Genomic DNA, 20,316 nt, shown 5'->3' with positions numbered 1-20,316 from the left:
CAAGGATGGCTGTGGCTCAGGAGATAGAGCCAGTCAGAAGGGCGGCGTTTTGATCTTTAACTCCTCTACTGTGGTTGTTAAAGTGTCCTTGGGCAAGATTTTGAACCCTAGATTATCCCCGAAGCATCCATTGGAGCATTTGTGTGTGTTTGATGTTAGAAAAGCTCTTCAAAGCATAGAATAAAGTGACAGAATAAAGCAGAAAAGCAGCCTTTACATTTACATTCATATGGAAATCTTCTCTGTCTGTTTGCTGTCTTTATGAGGTGTTGCACTAACAGAAAAATGAAGAAAAACTCTAAGTGCACCTTAGAAAAAAACTAGCATCTCCACTAGTTTCTGTAATTTTTATTGTGTGTGTGTGTGTTTGTGTGTTTGTGTGTGTGTTGATTTATGCTGCCATCACGGTACTATGCAATAGTGTCTGATGGGAAAGCTGAGCAGTCATACCTGACACACTGCATGTCACATCAGGACAATGTACCCACATAGCAGACACCTTTTCCCATTCACTCCAACACGAATACACACTCCAGGTCACGTATCTCGTAGCGTTTGTGTGTGTGTGTGTGTGTGTGTGCGTCACTGGTGTCTGCCCAGCTTCTAATGTATTCTTTCCACTGCCCACTCTCTGGCACTGCAGTCCTCCCCCCATCTATCTCCTTACCTCTACTAAATAATTAATTAGTGGCATGAGCAGGCAGCAGTTTCTTTTTCTCTGTGTTTAACATTCGCACACGCTCATTACAGGGTCAAATCGAACACTGACTCTGACCATGACCGGAAACATGCGTTTGCTTCAGTTAGTGTGTGTTTTACTTTGCGTGCCTCCTTCTCCATGTTAACCTATCTTGTGTGTGAATGTTTTTGTGTGCTTCTGTGCAATGAGTCCTGCTCGTCCTTGATAATAACCTTTAACATCCAAGCACCCTACTTGTACACACACACACACACACACACACACACACACACACACACACACACACACACACACACACACAGACCCTGTGCTGTTTGTGCAGGTATATTTCAAAGGGTGAGTACAGTGGGATTAACAGGGATTAAAAAGGAAGTGCTGAGTCTGAACCTGCTTTTCTACTCCCTCCATTAAACTATATGTATGCATTCTGGGGAAATCATCCTGTCCCGTTTCATCCTTCTTCAGGCTAAAAAAACCCTCCTCTATCTGTGTAATTTTGCGTGTATATGTGTGTGTGTATTGACAGTGTCTTATGTTACTCAGTGGGCGGATGCAGGGTGGGCTAAGAGCCCAGTGATAATCAGGCTCTTCCTCTTTTAAAATGTGTCTCTGAAAACTTCTGTAGTGTTGGCAGGTGAGTCAAGTTGGCGTTCAGCTTTTTTGTTATCTTAGCCAAACAAAGCAGCCAGCAGTATATAAATGCTGCGCAGGATTTCTGCAAGTCATTGAATTATAGGAATAAAAATGAGGTGGTGTGATGTGGTGCAGAGAAAGACAAGGACACTCAAGGACTCGCCTGCATTCACTGGAATATCCGGCTCCTGGTGCAGCTTTCCATCCTGCCCAACCATAAAGTTACAAATTTATATTTTAGTTATTTACAACAAGTTGCTTAATTTTTTGTGGTTTGTTGGTGCAGGTTAGGCGTCCTGGAAGCAAATCTAGGTTTAACCCTCTGAGGTCAAAGTCATCATATGTGCAAACCCCTAATCCTACTCCACAATCTAGGAGAGCAGCACCAAGTATTGCTAGCAAATGCAGTATTAAAGTAAAGCAAAAACCTAAAGTCCAAATGTATATTGAGATGATCTAAAATATAACATGTAAGTATGATTCAGATTTTGGTTATGTATTGTTTTACATGGTTTAATGCTATAATTTTCACATCATAAAATCTCTAAAAAGCTTGTGTTTCATTTACAAAATGATGTGTAGTTAGCACAAGCATGGCTATTTTGTTGGCTTCAATCTTGTTTTATGGCACAGAACTCACATTAATCAAACTGTTAATAAAATCCACATAACTGCAATGTTGGGATTAAAACTGCTATGTTGTTTGAAGTTCACGTTTTTGATACAAGTCTGTGATTTGTACGTGCTGTCCCGTCTATTGAGACCAGAAGGTTAAACACTACATTAACCAGACAGCAGGACATGCAGCACATGAATATTATGCAAATGTTTTTAGAAATGTCATCAAATGTAACTTCCAGACATCACTTTGCTTGTTACTGGTTTATTTAATAAATTACAACATCTCAGGCCATCTGACCTTCATCAGGTTAATTGCTCAACTTTTCTCCACTGTAGCATCAAAAAAATGTCAACATTTAGTTGGAGGGCTAATGAAAACAGTCAGCCAGTCACATTAACATCATTGTGAGTGTGACATTAATCCTTACATCCATATAACTTTACACTCTCCAAATTCAGAACACATATCAGGCTTAGTCTTTAACAACACGGTGTCAACTGGATGCAAAAGTAACACTTGTTTGAGAAGCCAAACAGAGAAGCTACATGTAACCCTAACCCTATAAAGACATCTGCAACCATGAATTTCCTGAAGTACAGCATCCGTTAAAGGTGTGGGTATATTGGAAGTCTGAGAAACCAAATCTGAGAAACCAAGCCTAGGCTATACATTTTTTTTTTACAACAAGCATTTGTCACAGAAAAAAAGTCCCAAGGACCCAAATACACAGCAAAAATTTAGAGTAAAACTAAAAGCAAGAATTATTCATACTGATGCCCACAGTTCAGAAAAAGTAACTGTAGATGAACAAAAAGCTGTAAAATTCAAAACACATAGAGGTAATAAACATGGAAAGTCATAACAGATGACGCAAATGATAGCGAGATTAAGACAAAGAATAAGGCAGGACTGTTTATACACTGAAGACAAATAGAAGAGTCTAAATTAGGGGCAAGCAAGACACAGGTGAAGCTAATCAAGACAACCAACCAGGAAGTAAAACCAAGAACAAGAAACAACCTACAAGATTACACATACTACATGCAGACAAAGACGACTCATGGCAAACATGGCAGAAAACTGGAACACTAAAGCATAAAAACAACAATTAAATCAAAGCCAAAATCAAACCATTACCAGTTGGAAAGTATAACTGGCAAAATATAACCTAACAAAATATGCTCCCAGTTAGCTTTGTGGAAAATGTAGGATCCAATTTCATAGTAGCTCAATCTAAACTTGAAACTAAAAGTCTGGGAATCTTTTTGGAAGTCTGCTACTTTGATTTGGACTCTTTTTACTCTTCCTTTAAACACTTTGAAAGGAGGATTTCTGACATACTCCATAAAAACACATAACATCAAAAGTACTGCAGACTAAAGACACTACTTGTCTACCTTGTGTCTTCTTTGTAGCTTTAATAAGCATGCTCCAAGTGTCTGTAGATGTACTGTGCACTCTGACCTTTCCTTCATAGGTATAGTTAGATCATCTTATTCAGGGTTCTTCAGAGAATAACTCGGAATAATGAGACACTGTTACAGGTCTAGAGTTAACTCCATCTGACTTACACAATATGTCTTCTCCTAAACTAGAACTTCCAGGCCCTGCCAAGGCAGCCACTTCAAATCACCAAGAAGCAGTACATCCAAGGTATGCTACACACACACACACACACACACACACACACACACACACACACACACACACACACACACACACACTTATTATAATAGAGAGAGAGAGAGAGCAAAAAACCCTCCCACACACCTCAGAGAGTGACAATGATGCATTGGAAGTGCAGTGCAAGTGTATGTTAGAGAGTGAGGAGGACCTCCTTTGGAGCATGCAGAATAAGCTGGAACAAGTTAAAAAAAAAAAAAACCCAAAGGACAATAAAGCGGCAGCAGCAAAGGCCTTCTTACCAAACTGTGTCAAATGTGTTTCCTACATGTTTGTGTACTACCCCCCTGCTGTAGCCTCTTCTTGTTTTGCTTGTTAGTTCAGGACTGCAGCTGTAGCACACTTCTGATTTCAGCCTGTGGATAATTAAAAATGCAGTTTGTTGCATTTAATTATAATAATAATCAGTTTTATGGACGTACAGCTCAGAAGTTTACATCCATTCATCGTGGGCATGAATGTCGCGGTAAATTGGGGTTTTTAATGATTTCTTTGAACTGCTCTTTTCCAGGGTGGAACGATAGTACCAGATACAACTTAAATGACTTTTAAAAAGAGTTGGGTGCACAAGTTTAAATTTATTTTGGATTTTCAGATAGCCGCATAGGGTGAAAAGAATATATACAAGCTCAAATTTATGCATACATTCTACACGGACACCTCATTAAATATCCTCTCCACGCCCACCAGACACTTTAGGTAGCCATCAAGAAGCTTCTGGCTTGATTCTGATTGGATATTTTTCACATCTCACATAAAACTTTTCTCCAGAAGGTGTTTGGGTTGTAGCTGTAGCTTGAAGGTATACCTTTGACCCTGTGGGAATTAGAGAAAATCTAAATAAATTCAAACTTGTGCACCAAGTCATTAAAGTTGTATGCTGTGCAATCATTCCACCCTGGGAAAAGAGCACTTCCAAGAAGTCATTAAAAACCCAAACGTAACATGACATTCATGCCAATGATGGGTGTTTGTGTAATTCTGCACATAGTACCAAGATCCTCAAATGAACATACCAGAATGTGAAATATTTTTCCTTCTTAGAGCGCATTTTCATTAAAACATCTCTGGATGCATTATTAAGGTTGCATTTATTACTAAAATACAAACTTGGGTTTGTATAGTGTATCATACACAGAAAACCAGTCTATCTCCGTTCTGCATGTGGTGTTGCTTTCATGATCCATATGAACACAAGCATCCACTTGGCAGTTTTAGACCTGATTATTTTTCCAGTAAGTGTTCTTGTCAGGCTTTCTCCAAGCTTTAATTACTGTGATTTTCCCTTGCTGCACACTATAATATTTGGTAAATACTTTCAAACTGCCAGCATGAAAACAGCAGGAGTCTTCAGTTTACATGAAAGTTTTTTGACAACTCTACAGGAAAATTACTCTATGACAGAATTTGGCTATGATGGCAAACTTGAATTGGATTGAATTTTGAATTGATATACCTTTATTAGTTCTACAAGGGGAAATTTCATAAGGCTGCCGACCTATTGCACGCAATGGCGGCGCCATCTTACCATCAGACCATACATACATTACGCAAAACATCACATGGGGAAGACAGGTCAGAGAGGTATAACAATGGAAAATGCACCACACGAGGAAAGATAAGGAGAAAAATTACTTCCCTAAACCTGCTGGTCTGGAAGTCCAGCAGTTTATCTAAACAAAAGGCACTTAGACTAAAACAGATATAGATACGTTATCCTACCATAAAACAATAAGACAAGGTACGACCTCTCTCGTGCTCCCAGAGTGCTCTGGAATGCACACAAAGTTTGCAGACTATTAAGGATCAACCCTCTACCAATCTAAAACTAATTATAAAACTCTAAGCATATATAAGTAGATATTTCTAAGCATAAATGACAATCAACAATACAAAACCTGACACAGTCGTTATCAGGGTGTTGTTGTTCAGCTCCAGCCTTGAGACAGCAGCTGGCGCCAAAGGGGTATCCGCATAAGTGATGGTATTTTTTACTTTAGTGCGAACAGCTCATATGAATTTCAAAGCAGTTCTACAGTCCAACACTGGTCTCTCAATCTCCCGTTGGTGAGCCGCGAGCTTCGCCATACTTGCGTTCTGTGATGTTGTCATTTCTTGTGCTCAAGGAGCCGATTCTGAGAACTCACGGCAGTGTGCCTCCCCGAGATGTCATCCAATTTGCGCCCAGAGATGTTATTCCGGGCTAGCCCTTCCAAGATGTAATCCAGTCTGCAGTCAGAGATCTTATTCTGAGTATTCACAGCAGCCGTAGCCTCTCCAAGATCTTATCCGTGCTGCACTCAATGAGCCCATTTTGAGAAACTCACGCCTCTTCCCATCGTTTCAATCCCAGCGGGCAGCCTTGTGGGGGTTTGAACAGCCGGTTCCGCTTCCTTAATTCTTCGGTAAGCCAGGGCCAAGCCAGCTCCGATCAGCAAGAACCCTGTTACCATGGTTCCGAATAGGTAGATATCATCAGCACTCAGGCTCACCCGAGCCCAAACTTCTCATTGAGAAGGGGTGTCAATTGCATCTAGGGTCCAGTTGATCCAATCCATAATTCCTCTTTTAGGTTTTAGAGAACAGACTGTGAGAGAATGTTCCAGGGAAAAGTAATACAAAAAACACAAGACTAGACAAGGACATACAGTGGGGCAAAAAAGTATTTAGTCAGCCACCGATTGTGCAAGTTCCCCCACTTAAAATGATGACAGAGGTCAGTAATTTGCACCAGAGGTACACTTCAACTGTGAGAGACAGAATGTGAAAAAAAAATCCATGAATCCACATGGTAGGATTTGTAAAGAATTTATTCGTAAATTAGGATGGAAAATAAGTATTTGGTCACCTCAAACAAGGAAAATCTCTGGCTCTCACAGACCTGTAACGTCTTCTGTAAGAAGCTTTTCTGTCCCCCACTCGTTACCTGTATGAATGGCACCTGTTTGAACTCATCATCTGTATAAAAGACACCTGTCCACAGCCTCAAACAGTCAGACTCCAAACTCCGCCATGGCCAAGACCAAAGAGCTTTCGAAGGACACCAGGAAAAGTATTGTAGACCTGCACCAGACTGGGAAGAGTGAATCTACAATAGGCAAGCAGCTTGGTGTGAAAAAATCAACTGTGGGAGCAATCATCAGAAAATGGAAGACATACAAGACCACTGATAATCTCCCTCCATCTGGGGCTCCACGCAAGATCTCATCCCGTGGGGTCAAAATGATCATGAGAACGGTGAGCAAAGATCCCAGAACCACACGGGGGGACCTGGTGAATGACCTGCAGAGAGCTGGGACCAAAGTAACAAAGGTCACCATCAGTAACACACTACAACGGCAGGGAATCAAATCCCGCAGTGCCAGACGTGTTCCGCTGCTGAAGCCAGTGCATGTCCAGGCCCGTCTGAAGTTTGCCAGAGAGCACATGGATGATACAGCAGAGGATTGGGAGAATGTCATGTGGTCAGATGAAACCAAAGTAGAACTTTTTGGTATAAACTCAACTCGTCGTGTTTGGAGGAAGAAGAATACTGAGTTGCATCCCAAGAACACCATACCTACTGTGAAGCATGGGGGTGGAAACATCATGCTATGGGGCTGTTTTTCTGCCAAGGGGACAGGACGACTGATCCGTGTTAAGGACAGAATGAATGGGGCCATGTATCGTGAGATTTTGAGCCAAAACCTCCTTCCATCAGTGAGAACTTTGAAGATGAAACGAGGCTGGGTCTTCCAACATGACAATGATCCAAAACACAGGAGCAACAAAGGAGTGGCTCCGTAAGAAGCATTTGAAAGTCCTGGAGTGGCCTAGCCAGTCTCCAGACCTCAACCCCATAGAAAATCTGTGGCGGGAGTTGAAAGTCCGTGTTGCTCGGCGACAGCCCCAAAACATCACTGCTCTCGAGAAGATCTGCATGGAGGAATGGGCCAAAATACCAGCTACTGTGTGTGCAAACCTGGTAAAGACCTATAGTAAACGTTTGACCTCTGTTATTGCCAACAAAGGTTATGTTACAAAGTATTGAGTTGTATTTTTGTTATTGACCAAATACTTATTTTCCACCCTGATTTACGAATAAATTCTTTACAAATCCTACCATGTGGATTCATGGATCTTTTTTTTTCACATTCTGTCTCTCACAGTTGAAGTGTACCTCTGGTGCAAATTACTGACCTCTGTCATCATTTTAGGTGGGGGAACTTGCACAATCGGTGGCTGACTAAATACTTTTTTGCCCCACTGTAAGAGGCTAAGCAGGGAAGCTAAGGGAGAGGAGGAGGAGAGGAGAAAAGTGCGACCGCCTTCGTCAAGAGCAAGAGCAGACGAAGTTTTCTTCAGTTTATAGGCCGAAAAAGTAGATTATAGGTTGAAGCTCTGTCCAGAACAGGGTTCATCAGTGCTTTTTATTTCATATCAATGCAGCTTAAAATGTTAAAAATGATGTTGAATCTGTCTTAAATCCTTTAAGACATTATTTCTTTACATTACATTTATATTTATATATTCTAAGTTTCACAACCATCATTTATTAAAGAACTGGATTTGTTAAATTCCAAATCCCATAAACTAAACTAGACACTCACGACACATTAATCGAGTGTAATTAATCTGTTTTTACCCAGGTACAGTAAATCTTTGATTGGCACTTGATGATGTCTCTGGGCAGTTTTCAAGGCCCCTGTCTAAACAAATGGGAAAAGAGCCATAACTTTAATTTAAGGGCCCACAAAGTGATAAAAAGTGTAGAAACCGAATCAGAATAAATACTCTTATTACAACATTACAACATTAAAATCCTCTGTGGTAATGTACAGATGCTGAATTACAAAGATTGAGTCTTTATCCAGATAGTTATCGACGTACAGTTGAAGCTGTAATGCGTATGTCAGCTCAACAACACATTTTGATCATGTTTAGCACTCCAGCTGTTGATTGTCTCTTTGGGGACAGAGACGGGAAAACTACAGTCTTTGCTTTTATATTATATTTTCTTTTCATTCCTTTATTGCTGTGCCTCCCTTCTATAATGTCTCTGACTGAACATCTCAACCTAACATTTGTTTCATGCAACTGTGATGCAAAGAGCTTGTGACAGATTACTAGCTCCTATTTAAGGATGGATTTCCTTGCTTTTATGAGGTCATCTGGTATCTGGAGAGTCAGTTTAATCCTTGCCTGCTTCACAGCTACCAGATCAGCCGGCTGACAGCGAGTCCCAAACACAAGATGATGAATAAAACATTAAAACAAGTCCGTCCGTCTTGGCGTGACCACTGACACAGACACCGCTGCTGTCAGGCACAGCCATTGGTGCTGCACTCAGCTTTATTGCTTTATCTCTGTCCTCTCAGTGCCTTTTTTATTTCTTCCTGTGTGAGTGATTCATAGGTGCTAACATCAGCACCTCTGCTCCCCTCTCACTCAGGCTCCCAAAGGTCCTTGTCATCAAATCCTCTTCAGCCTCTGCTACATCCCTCGTATCATCCGCGCTCTTCCTCCATCACTATCCCTGCTTCCCTCCCTCTGTCATTCTCCTATCAGTTATCACTTTGTGACTTGAGGTGCGAGGTGGAGACACTAATCACAAAGGATAGCAGTGCATCAGTTTGTGTTTATGATATTTGTGTGTGTGTGTGCAGCTTTAGTGGGATTTTAATCACGCTGACGTGGGCCGTGATGGTTCACACAGTGTGATGGCTGTTATTGTGGTCATTTCTCCCTTACAAAGGTCAGCACTTCAGTTCAGCACAGGGCTGTGATAGCCTGGTCCTGATTGGGTTCCTCTTAAAGGTGTATTGCAGCAGCGTAACTTAACCCTTTATGAAGTCGGATACAAGTGTTTTTCTTGCTCCTTTAAATCCCCTGCTTACATTTCCTCTGAGTGTCTCTTTCTGTATACTCCACAAACTCTTCATTCAGTTTTGTTCATGGTTTTAAATGTGCCGAGAAAGATATCCCTACATTACACACTGAGATTCTACACATATATATAGTGGGTCAAATGAATTTGAATTCAATTAGCCATGGCATTTCTAACAAGAAGGGGAAGTGATAAAGCGGGCAAAGACATTTCCATTAAGCTCAGCATCTGTGTGGTTTACAGTATATTGATCATTATTTATTAAATGCCTGACATTTTGATTGCACAAAGAGTGCATAACCTTCATTAACACTCAGTGGATCAATGGTCCAGTAATGTTATAGTCACAATGGGGAAAACAGTGACTAAGACCACAAAACAGCTAAGATTGTGGCTTATCTTGCCTTTGAAATGGTCGCTTCAAAGACGGGAACCTGGTTTGCGGACGCTCATAGTCAGTTGCCATCTTCAAAGCAACTTTGGTGCATGAAGGTGACGATAAAACAGCAGCTAGACGGAGTCAGTCTGCCAGCAGTTTGGTATTAACTGGGGTCAAGTTGGCAATTACATTCAGTCTGTTTGTAATAAATCGTGAGTTTTATTTTTATTCCAGTGTGACTGAGCCATAAAAGACCTGTGAAGCAAACCAGATGGCATTCACTGAGTAGTTTTTTATTTAAAGCCAGTATTATCGCATTAAAAATATTAATAAACGACATCACAACACAGATAAGAGTAAGTTAAGAACAAGCTGTCTGTATACAGTATGCATTTAAACTTTCCTGCACTCTGATAGCAGCCACCCTGTCTCTTTTAAACAGCAATACCTAAAAAATGTTCTATGTCACATCTATGTTATATTTACATTTTTATAAATTAAGCTAGCAGTATATGAGGTCATTAAAAAGTAATTAAATTAGCTGTTTATGGGGAAATAAGAATAAACAGGGAGCAGTAAAAGTGGGATCCAGAAGAGATTTTATTTCACTTTAATTTAATAAGGGTAATTTTATACCTCCATAACAATGAACTAGCAAGCTAAATTAGTGTTGATATCCTATCATAAATGAATAAATTGCATTAAGTTGGAAAAACAATAATTAGTCATTTGAAATGTGTATTATAATTTTTTTCTTGTTAATTGGACAAGAAGTTTTGTTCACCTTCAACTTTTAATGCAAAAACCTGTTTTGAATCCAGCCTTGAGGACAAGTGACAAGAGGCTGTAACCTGTGTATAGTTATACATTTGTAGTTTGGAGTATCTCTTGCTTTACAGTAAATGATGATTTACAGAGTTATTCCTCAGCGCCTGTGTTTGGTTCTCAAAGGAAAAGAAGACGAGGTGGTGACTGTGCATCCTCGGGCCATGTTCATTCCTCAGGAGGGCTGCACGTTTCTTGCTGCAGGTGAGGAAATAGGAAGTATCAAAACATAACCTTTTTGGCTCCTCGCTTGTTCCCACAGCAGGTAGCACCACACGTTTGATTTAGAAAAGTTCTATACCAAATGCCCTTTGTGCCATAACCCCAAATTGGATTTGTGTCTCTGGCTGGAATTGAACCAGCAGCCTTTTTACTTGCCAGTGGATGTGTACACGACTACACCATGGAACGACTTGTAATTCAACCTAATTAAGTGCATGTGAAATGATATTATAGAGTCATTTGGTATCTTTATCTTCCTGTGTTTGTTTTTGATTCCAGAGATCTGTTTATTTTGGGATTCATACAGCGTATCGGATCTCTTTAAATGCACTTTGTCAGTGCAGAATAACCCAATGTTGCTTTGGACACAAAGGTATCTCCTGTACTTGTACTTAGAGTACATGAGCAGTTTAATCACTGCTCATGTTTTGACACATCATTTATTCTCGAGTCGACAGAAATTACCTGCTCAGGCATGTCTTTGCATTTACTGTCGAGCCAGACAGTAACTACGTCTAAGAGAGTGGAAGAATTGCTGCACCGTAGTAGTGCCAGCATTAGTTCTGCTTTTGTAGCCTAGCCTAGTGGGAAGAGTATGAACATCTGTTTTGACAGCAGCCCAGATTAAAATGAGATATGTGAGTAAAACAAGACTAATTAAAGCCTTTTCAGTAACACTTAGTAAAAAGAAAGGTCTCAGTAATAAATGTCAGTTGTAATAAGACTATTGTAGGTACTTACAAGATAATTGTCATACAATAGCAGCATGTATTATGTGTTAATTATGCTCGATAAGGTGTTAATTATAGCATCATAAGCCCTTGTTAGACAAAATCACTTGTTTAATTCTGTTTTATTTAAATAGCACCAAACAACAACAGTTGTCTCAAGCTACTTTATACTGTCAGGTAAAGATCCTTCAATAATACAGAGAAACCCACAACAATTCAACAACCCTTTATGAGCAGACAGTAAGCGACAGTGGGAAGGAAAAACCTCCAACAGAAACAGACTTAGAGAGGGGCAGCCATCTGCTGTGACCGGTTAGGAGTGAGGGGAGGAAGACAGGACAAAAGAGCCACAGATGAATAATAATTCATCTTTAAATGCAGAGTGTATAAACATATGCTGAGTGAAGAATAAACACTCAGTGCATCATGGGAATCCATGGGACTAGTTTTTCAGCGTCACTCTGAGATAGGATATTTCTAAATTTAGAGATATTGTGCAAATGGAAGAAAGCAGCTCTTCATATTTGTTTAATATGTGCACTGAACGACATATCCTGGTCAAAAATCACTCCAAGGCTCCTCACGGTGTGGCTGGAGACCAAGGTAAAGCTATCCAAAGTAAGCATCTGATTAGATACTGTATTTCTTGGAATTTCAGGGCAGAGTACAATAACCTCAGGTTTTTCTGAATTTAGATTCAGGAATTACCTGGCAAAAGTTCATAGACATTTTAAGAATGCAAATTAAAGGCTACTTTATTAGAATTGTTATATGCTTTATTTATGTATTTATTGGTATTCAGCTCTGTGCTTATTGACCTAAGTGTTTTTTTGTAGCTACTGCAGCTAAAGAGAGAGTCCTTCCTAGTTAAATATTTTATTATACATTAATTATACATGTTTCTTATCAGCAGGTATATAATTGCCTATCAACTAATGCATGTTGCAAAGATCTGACTCTAAAGCATTACACAAGTTTCACTGATCTTCTTTTATTTTCTGACAAACATTTGCAGCATCAGTGTTCTGACTTCAGGTCCCGTACTTCAGCTGAAGTTTCTAACTGTGAGCCCAAACAGCCCTCTTTTGCTGACATGACCTCGACTGGCATCAGAAGGTCACTCCTGGGTGCAATGGTGATGTAGCTGTGCAGGCAGATAGGGCAGAGTCGGGACACTGTCAGTCTGGGAGAGCTTTGTGGCAAGCCGGGGTGTCTGCTGGTCCTGACAGTGTGGCACACTTACATAACCAGGCAGATAAAACAGGGTTAGCATGAGGACAGCAGCAGAGTAAGAGTGAGGATCCCACACATACACAAAGAGCAGGGAGGCTCTAACACGCTCGCGCCAGCAAGCCAACACATGCCCACACCAAAACATGGACTTAGAGGCAAGATTGCCATGGAAACAACCCCTCCGAGGGAGGCCTCGCAGAGCCCCGCCACTTGCATGTCCTCTGATGTCCTTTCCAAACTGGAACTGGTACAGTGTGTGTATCCGTGTGTGTGTTTACACAGGAAAGCAACCGCTGTTCCTTTCCTGTGTCCTTATAAAAAGTTCAATGAGACGCATCAGAAGGTATCTGAATATTAATTTCTAGTCTGTAAAAGCAGTGTGTGTCTATTGATTCCTACCCCCCCCCCATTTCACCTAAGATAAACAAACTGTTCTTCGTACTACATTTTGAACATCCTCCCTTTCCCAAAGCAACCTGTGTGCATCTGATGTGTCATTGTTTATTTTTACATTTCTGAACTCGTTTGTTTTCTGTTGGGAGATGTCTGCTGGTGTGTGGGAGCTGCAGAGTGAGGAAGAAAGGGAGCTAGCCAAGATGAGAACAAGGCAAGCTTCCGACCCTCATCAAGCCTTCTTAAAGGCCTGCAATTAGATTGGTTTTATTTTCATTTCTTTAGCTTTCTAAGTTGATAAAAGCAATACTTTTGGCCATCCTGCAAGCTTTTCATCAGAGATTTTAATTTAGAAAAAGCCTCATTCAAATATGTTATGAAGCTTTTCAAATGGTTTGACTATCAAACAGGCAGATGAATGACAAAGTTGAAGGTAAATTAAAATGTTAATAGCAGCTGCATAATGTGCTCTTTTACAGTATCAGCAGACATTTTAGAGATCAAAGGCTGACTTTGTTCACATCTGTGTGCGGGCATGACTCATAATCTGCTAACTTAATTATAATTTAAGTTAAGTTTTTAGAGAAACAAATTCACCTTGACCTCCAAACATGGCTCATGTAGCATATTTATTAGTTCCCTGGCTTTAATTTGGCTTTAAGTCTCTGAAGCCTGTTTTTTTTAAGTACAAGTGGTAAAAATTATGAAGTTTTTCATTGGTGGAACCACTGAAATTGTTTACATTTACTCCATGGTATCTTTTGAGCTTCAAAGTCAGCAGCTCAGTTTAAAAAAATCATTTATTTCTTTATCACAAACTGAAGCTGAACAGTATTAGAAGAGGACAGAGCAAAGCTGATCAGAATAAAGAAACAATGAAAGAAATAAAGTGCTGAACAGATTATAGGGAGATTACCTCTATTGATCCTGATACTGTTTTCTTTCCTGAATAAACCCTGGCTGCATTTGCACAAAAAATGTACAAAGAATATATATTTAAAAATATCAGCAGCTTTCTCTTTCTAGAATTTATTCTCAATCATGAAAAACTAATGGCACTACTACTCAGTTTCTTTTAATATGCTGTCCATATTAATGTTTAAGTCGTGTCAAGTTGTCACTAGCATGAGCTTCTTGCACTACTGGTGGGTGCAGTGCTGTAGAAACAAAGCAGGGTTGAGTTAAAGAGAAGCGTTTTGTCTGTCAGGGTTATTTCTGTGTGGATCGATTCAAGGTTTCCTGACTGCAGGCCTTGGAGAACATATATAGACCACACACAGGCTAAGTCAGGATCACAGATTCACGTGTTTCATACTCTAGCTGCATATATTTCTATAATATCAGCCCAGAAACTTTCTCTTCTCCTTTCTGTTTCTCTTTATACACACACACACAGACACACACACACACACACACACACACACACACACACACACACACACACACACACACACAAGGATCCTGGTCAGCAATATGTTTCTTAGGCTGCCAGCCATGCTTGGAGGAAGAGTGATCGAGCTCATGAAACATTAATGAGATGATATCTTTAGAAACTCCCTCGCTCATCTCAGCAGAACCAAGACTCTGTCTCTTTTCCTCCATCTTTCACCTCACTATCACCCCTCCACCCTGCTTTCTTTTCTTCATTCAACCCCCTGGAGTCTCTGCCTTTATCCATCCCTTTTAAAATTTCCTTTGCAATTTATACTCGGAGCTTGGCTAAATGGAAATCAGTGTTTGTTTGAACCCACATTGTGAGCCGAACAGTCGAGGGAGGCTATTACAAATTCCTTCCCTTCTTTGTAGGACTGAATGATTTGACCTGAAATCAGCATTACATAAACTGTCAGACTTAGCACAATAATGACAAATTTAATGCTGCTTATTTTTAATGCACTAGGATATAAAATATTCATCCTCAGAACACCATCCACATATACACCAACAGAAACCTACCGCAGCTGGTATTTTTATCCTGAGTGAATATTTTCCTCTGCCTGTTTCCAGTTTCTTTTCCCCACATTTGGTTGACTTTAATTTGATTTTGGAGCAGGGAAGCAAAGGAAAGGGATCTGTCTGGTTGGAATACCAGTAAATGTAATGTACTGCAGTGGCTTTGTCAGAGTGAATAGAAATGTGTGTTTGGGTTTCCTTGTGTGTGAGTATGTGTGACTACATCTTAAGAGGTGTTTCAATTTAGATCTACCAAACTGACAAGAGAGCAGCTGCCCTAACATGCTGATCTGTGTGTTTGTGTTTGCATCTGTGCGCATGTTGTGTACTCTTTGTGTTTGTCCGTAGTTTCAGCCTCTGGTTATCTTTCTGCTTATGAAAAGGCCTTTTCCGAAATGGGTCAGGTGTCAGAGGCCTTTTTAGTTCAGGTATTTTATTTATTTATTTGTTTATTTATTCATGTATTTGATCTGCAGTTGTACTCCCATGAAACTGTTTTCCTCTTTTGCAGTTACTCACTCCTCTCCTATCTCTATTTTATTTGCCACTTTTTTATTTTGGTTTTTTGACTAATATTAGTCTTTAAAAATATGCGTTTCACCTATTTTGGATTCCAAGTAAGAATCAGATTTATTTAAAATACTGTTTTAGCTTTTTTAAGGTTGAAGAAAACATATTTCTCTGGGTGCAGCTTATGGTCTTATAACAGAGCTGTGAGCCTGAGGTGGCCATGTTAATCCCTCCCTATGACATCATACAGAGCTACAAGTAAAATAAACAGTTTAAAACGAAGCATTTAGAGTAGACTGATGCCATCAGTGACTTATTTAAAACTTTGGCCGTGACCACGGTAGGTCGATATTAGCTTGTTCTTTAGTTCGTGAGTTCTCTTGGGAGATCAATGAGTTTAAACAGCATGAAAGTCATTCACAGTACATGGCCTTATCATTTTGGTGACACGTTCACCAAATGCCTAAATGTAATTACCATTAGATGAACTAAAATACTTTATAGTCAGTGTGACATTTAAATGTGCGCTGCCCATAGTCACATCAGGTTTTAATAACAGCATTTATGTAGAAAGTTGCGTGTCCTTTCCCTAATAGCCCACATTTACGTGGCAGAGTTTGTTCACTCTGAGGCGGATGCAGTGAAATGGATCCAAATCACGTCAATTACGCTATGACATGGAAAGTAAAATCAAAGTGCCTTGTGAAATCAAATTGATGTATTCACAGGAAACCCTGTTGTTAGGGGCATTATGGAGAATTAGGGAGCAAGATACAATAGTGTAATTGCAGCATGCTTCATTACATTGTCACGTAAGAAAGTCAGCTCCCGTTGGGAGCTTTTTGACACCTGCGTACAGTAAAGTTTTAAAGTACTCGGCTGAAAAAGCTCAGGGCTGTGCTATTAAGTGGAAACTTATGCACTAAGTCACAGTGGTTTTCCAGATCAGAACAATAAAGCAGATGTTTGTAAGGAAAGTAGCTTATTCCCAGGCCGGTAATGGCAGGAATAATGGGAGAAAGATTACTTTCATCCAAAGTGCCAACACAAAATCTCTCTAGGTGCTCTTTGTGATGTTCCAGCTGGTTTTCAGCACTCACTGAATCTGGCTAAAATTAGATCGTCGGGGTCAGTAAATGTGCTGAGCGCCTCTGGATCAATTCTTTTGATTTACATGAGTAGACACTGAAAACTTTGATTGTAAATCTGGCTGCCTTGTCTGTGTTGTCTCCATAGCCTGTATATAAATGATGGATATGAGACTGTGATATGCACCTTTGGTTTGGGAAGTCTTGCTTTAAAGCCATGATTTGAACATTGTTAACCATCTTTTTGTTCTGTTATATTTTAAACCCACATGTTCTTAGTGAGGAATGGCTCTGACTGGGGGATCAGAGCCAGGTTATGTTTTATAACCTAACTTTTAAACTAGCAATTGAGGTCATAAACTCCCCAGCAAAGTGTTTACTGAAGTCAAATGTCAAGTAAGTAGCGAACTCGGACTACTGCTGTTTTATGTACTCTCTGTGGTTATGTGAGATTCATTTCAGGGAACACTTGATTATCAGAGGATAACACAATTAAAGTTAAACTTCAGGAATATCAGTCAGTCCAGTTAGTTAGAAACCATTGTGAATCTATTTCACCTGTTTTGGTGCAAATGAAAGTGACAAATCCTGCAGTGGAGAGGCAACAAGACAACACAACAACAGGCCCAGTATGTGCTTCTTTGTGCAAGGATGAACAGAATAAGGGCATGATGTCCTTTAGTAGGATCTGTGCTCACAGCCCAGAATCGTGCATCATGATTGGCTGGAACACCAGAACTGGGAGATCTGCCTCTGGTGCTTCAGTCTCAGAAGAGAGCAGGTCCACACTGAGCATGTGTGACAGACATGAAAGACTATACAGATGCCATGGTGAATGTTATGCTATTAGCACCATTATCATGTGGGTCAGTGATTGTATGGAAAGGCATATTTTGGGGGGATAGCACAGGCCTCCACATGCTAATCAACAGTAGCTTGACTTCTGTTAGATACCAGGATGAAATGCCCTGGGTTCCTCCTGGTCCAACTGGATCCAACTGGGAACCTCTATGGCACCACCCGTGGACTGTGGAGTGGCTGCTTTAACTGTGTCTTTAATCACCTTTAATCTTAGCAGTTTGACATATACATTTTGGTTTGGTGATCGAACACTGGCATCAACAGCTGGTAGAAACACGTGGCTCACAAAGACGCAGATATGTTCTACACACAGTTTTATTTTAGCTCTTATTTCTTCCTGGAAGCTCTCGCTCTTTAGACCTTGGTGTCTGTATTGATTGCTCCACTCAGGAGGGCAGGTTGGGGAACAGAAAGTAGTAGTTTTCGCACCAGTAACACTTTCCTCTGATAGAAATGTCTCAGATTAATTGTAAACAGTAAAAGGGAGTAACTTCATGTGGAGGTGGTAGGATGTTGTTACCTTCAAAAGGAAACACACTTGCTGTTTTAACCAACTGCTGGCTCTAGCTGTATATCGACTATCCAGACATGAAAGTGGTATTGATCTTCAAAACTGCCAGTGAGTGAAAAAGCCCTTTGCCCAAAATGTCAAACACTTTTTAAAATATTCACAATCTAAAGCTTTTCCTTTTGCTTTCTGTGGAGTTGTTGTGATTAGATGATGACCAAATAAGGCATGTGTTTGTGGCCTGGGATTACTCATGTTGTGGGGACACAAAGTAAATCTCCTTTCACAGACTCGACTCGTGTTTTGGGACAGAGAATTAAACCTTAAATCTGAGAAGTTTCGTTAGAGGTTGCGGTCAGAGATAAACATGGCTGTGTCTGTGTGTTTGTATGTGTGTGTCAGACTTTTGTCAGGTGGAGCTGCGTCTGTTGGCTCACCTGTCCTCTGACCCTGAGCTGCTTCGCATTTTTACCAACCCGCAGGCCGACGTCTTTACCATGCTGGCCTCTCAGTGGTGGGTCTCCATCAGTCACACACACACACACACACACACACACACACACACACACACACACACACACACACACACACTCAGGTTCTCCCTTGATCGACTTGCCAAGGTGAGTTTTGGTCCTATACAGGGTTTCTCCTTCCCTCTCTGCCTCCCAATCTCCCTTGTTTCACTTCACATCCTAATAGTCTGGTTGCCATGACTACCATGCCAACTGCCTTTTTCTGTCTCTCTTCACTGGGCAGGACACCCGGGGCTGGTCATCCTGCTGATTACATTGTTGGGCTTTTGAAGTTTGTGTGTGTGTGAGTGTGTATTCTTACCCCTCTCTGTGAGTGTGTGTCTGTGTTGGTGCAGGTCTGTGCTGTCTCTTTGATGATGTGCATATGGTGTGTGTCATACCTACACTCCTGTCATCCATCTCAGACAGGTGTGTGTCAGAGGGCGCCGGTTAAACAGATTACCATATTAACAGCTCCACTGAGGCTTTGCAGTGTGTCTCTTTCATTATCTCTCTTTCACCTTTAAACAAATTAACTGGAGTCACCGCAGCACCGCTGGGATTACGCCACCTCGGTGTCTTTCTCTTATAGACCTCTTCCTCTTTCTATCGCATCATTAGTCTTCTGCTCATCCAGTTGTCCCTCAGCTTTTGCTGTGGTGTGTATGTATGTCTCTTGCCCCTGTTGTTGTTATGCTCTTTTCTTTTCTGTCACTCATTTTTACTTATATTTGGTCAACTTTCACCCTCGCTTCAGCCATCATTCAGCTAAAGCACAGTAATGTTCCTCTGCTTTCTCTGATTAGAGATAGCTGTTACCGGACTTTTATTTTTTGTTTTTGTCATATTACAAAATGAATTGATTGAATATCATGTGGACTTCTTCTTTAAGAGGACAACTTGCTGCTCTGCTTGTTATTTAGCCTTGCAACGAATTAAAGGCACTTATTTTTGCAGTTTTGTTTTTTTTTACTCAGTGCATTGATGCCACTCCAGCAGGGGGCAATGAAAATCCAGAATAGCTTTTTCTTCAGCCAGATGTCATTGGAGGATAATGCTCACTTTTGGACCTCATAGGTTGCCCCCATTTACCCCCACATGTCATTTAACAGATACATATCTGTGCATGTGTGTGTGTGCCACAGAGAGAAAACAGCAGAGAGGTATTTTAGTGTACTGTACTGTCATCATATCTAAGAAGTCACATGTCATTATGCAAGGCTGGCACTGAAGCTCACCAGACTTGTAGTGTGGGTATGTGTGGGGCACTCCCGCAACACTGATCAGCTGTGGCAGCTCCCTGTCAGCCCCTCCAGAAATGCCACTTTGCAGACGTGTCATCCCACCCAGTCTGATCCCCAGTACTACGGCTCCTGCAGCCTCTGTTCTTTTCTGTATTTATGCGGCTTTAACGTCTACATCTCACACTGCGCTTCTCTTTCTTGCTCTTATAATCTGTTGCCTGATGGGCTTTTTCTCGCTTTTATCTTTGCCCTTACTCTTTCTGTCTTTTTACTTTCTCTGCCGAGTGTCACTTTGGCCATTTCTTTAAAATTGCTGCCAATAACACCTCAATCAGCTTGAACAATATTTAATC

The 20,316-nt window shown here is 40.6% G+C and overlaps 1 protein-coding gene across 5 annotated transcripts in view; it reads left to right on the top strand.

Moving 5' to 3' along the window:
• LOC101483955 (HAUS augmin-like complex, subunit 3) overlaps window positions 1-20,316 on the top strand; it is a 79,427-nt gene that overhangs the window by 39,042 nt on the left and 20,069 nt on the right. For 3 of the 5 annotated variants that reach the window (XM_076881721.1, XM_076881719.1, XM_076881722.1), the window contains 3 exons: window positions 3,551-3,608; window positions 10,835-10,912; window positions 18,610-18,721. In XM_076881721.1, the coding sequence (XP_076737836.1) occupies window positions 3,551-3,608; window positions 10,835-10,912; window positions 18,610-18,721 (248 nt within the window). The remainder of the gene's footprint in view (window positions 1-3,550; window positions 3,609-10,834; window positions 10,913-18,609; window positions 18,722-20,316) is intronic. The other 2 variants (XR_013096852.1, XM_076881720.1) reach the window with 2 other exon arrangements.

Source organism: Maylandia zebra, linkage group LG3, assembly GCF_041146795.1.
Source record: "Maylandia zebra isolate NMK-2024a linkage group LG3, Mzebra_GT3a, whole genome shotgun sequence".
Classification (NCBI taxonomy): domain Eukaryota; kingdom Metazoa; phylum Chordata; class Actinopteri; order Cichliformes; family Cichlidae; genus Maylandia; species Maylandia zebra.
Note: the sequence above shows the minus strand (reverse complement) of the source record. Positions and strands in the feature narration are given on the sequence as shown.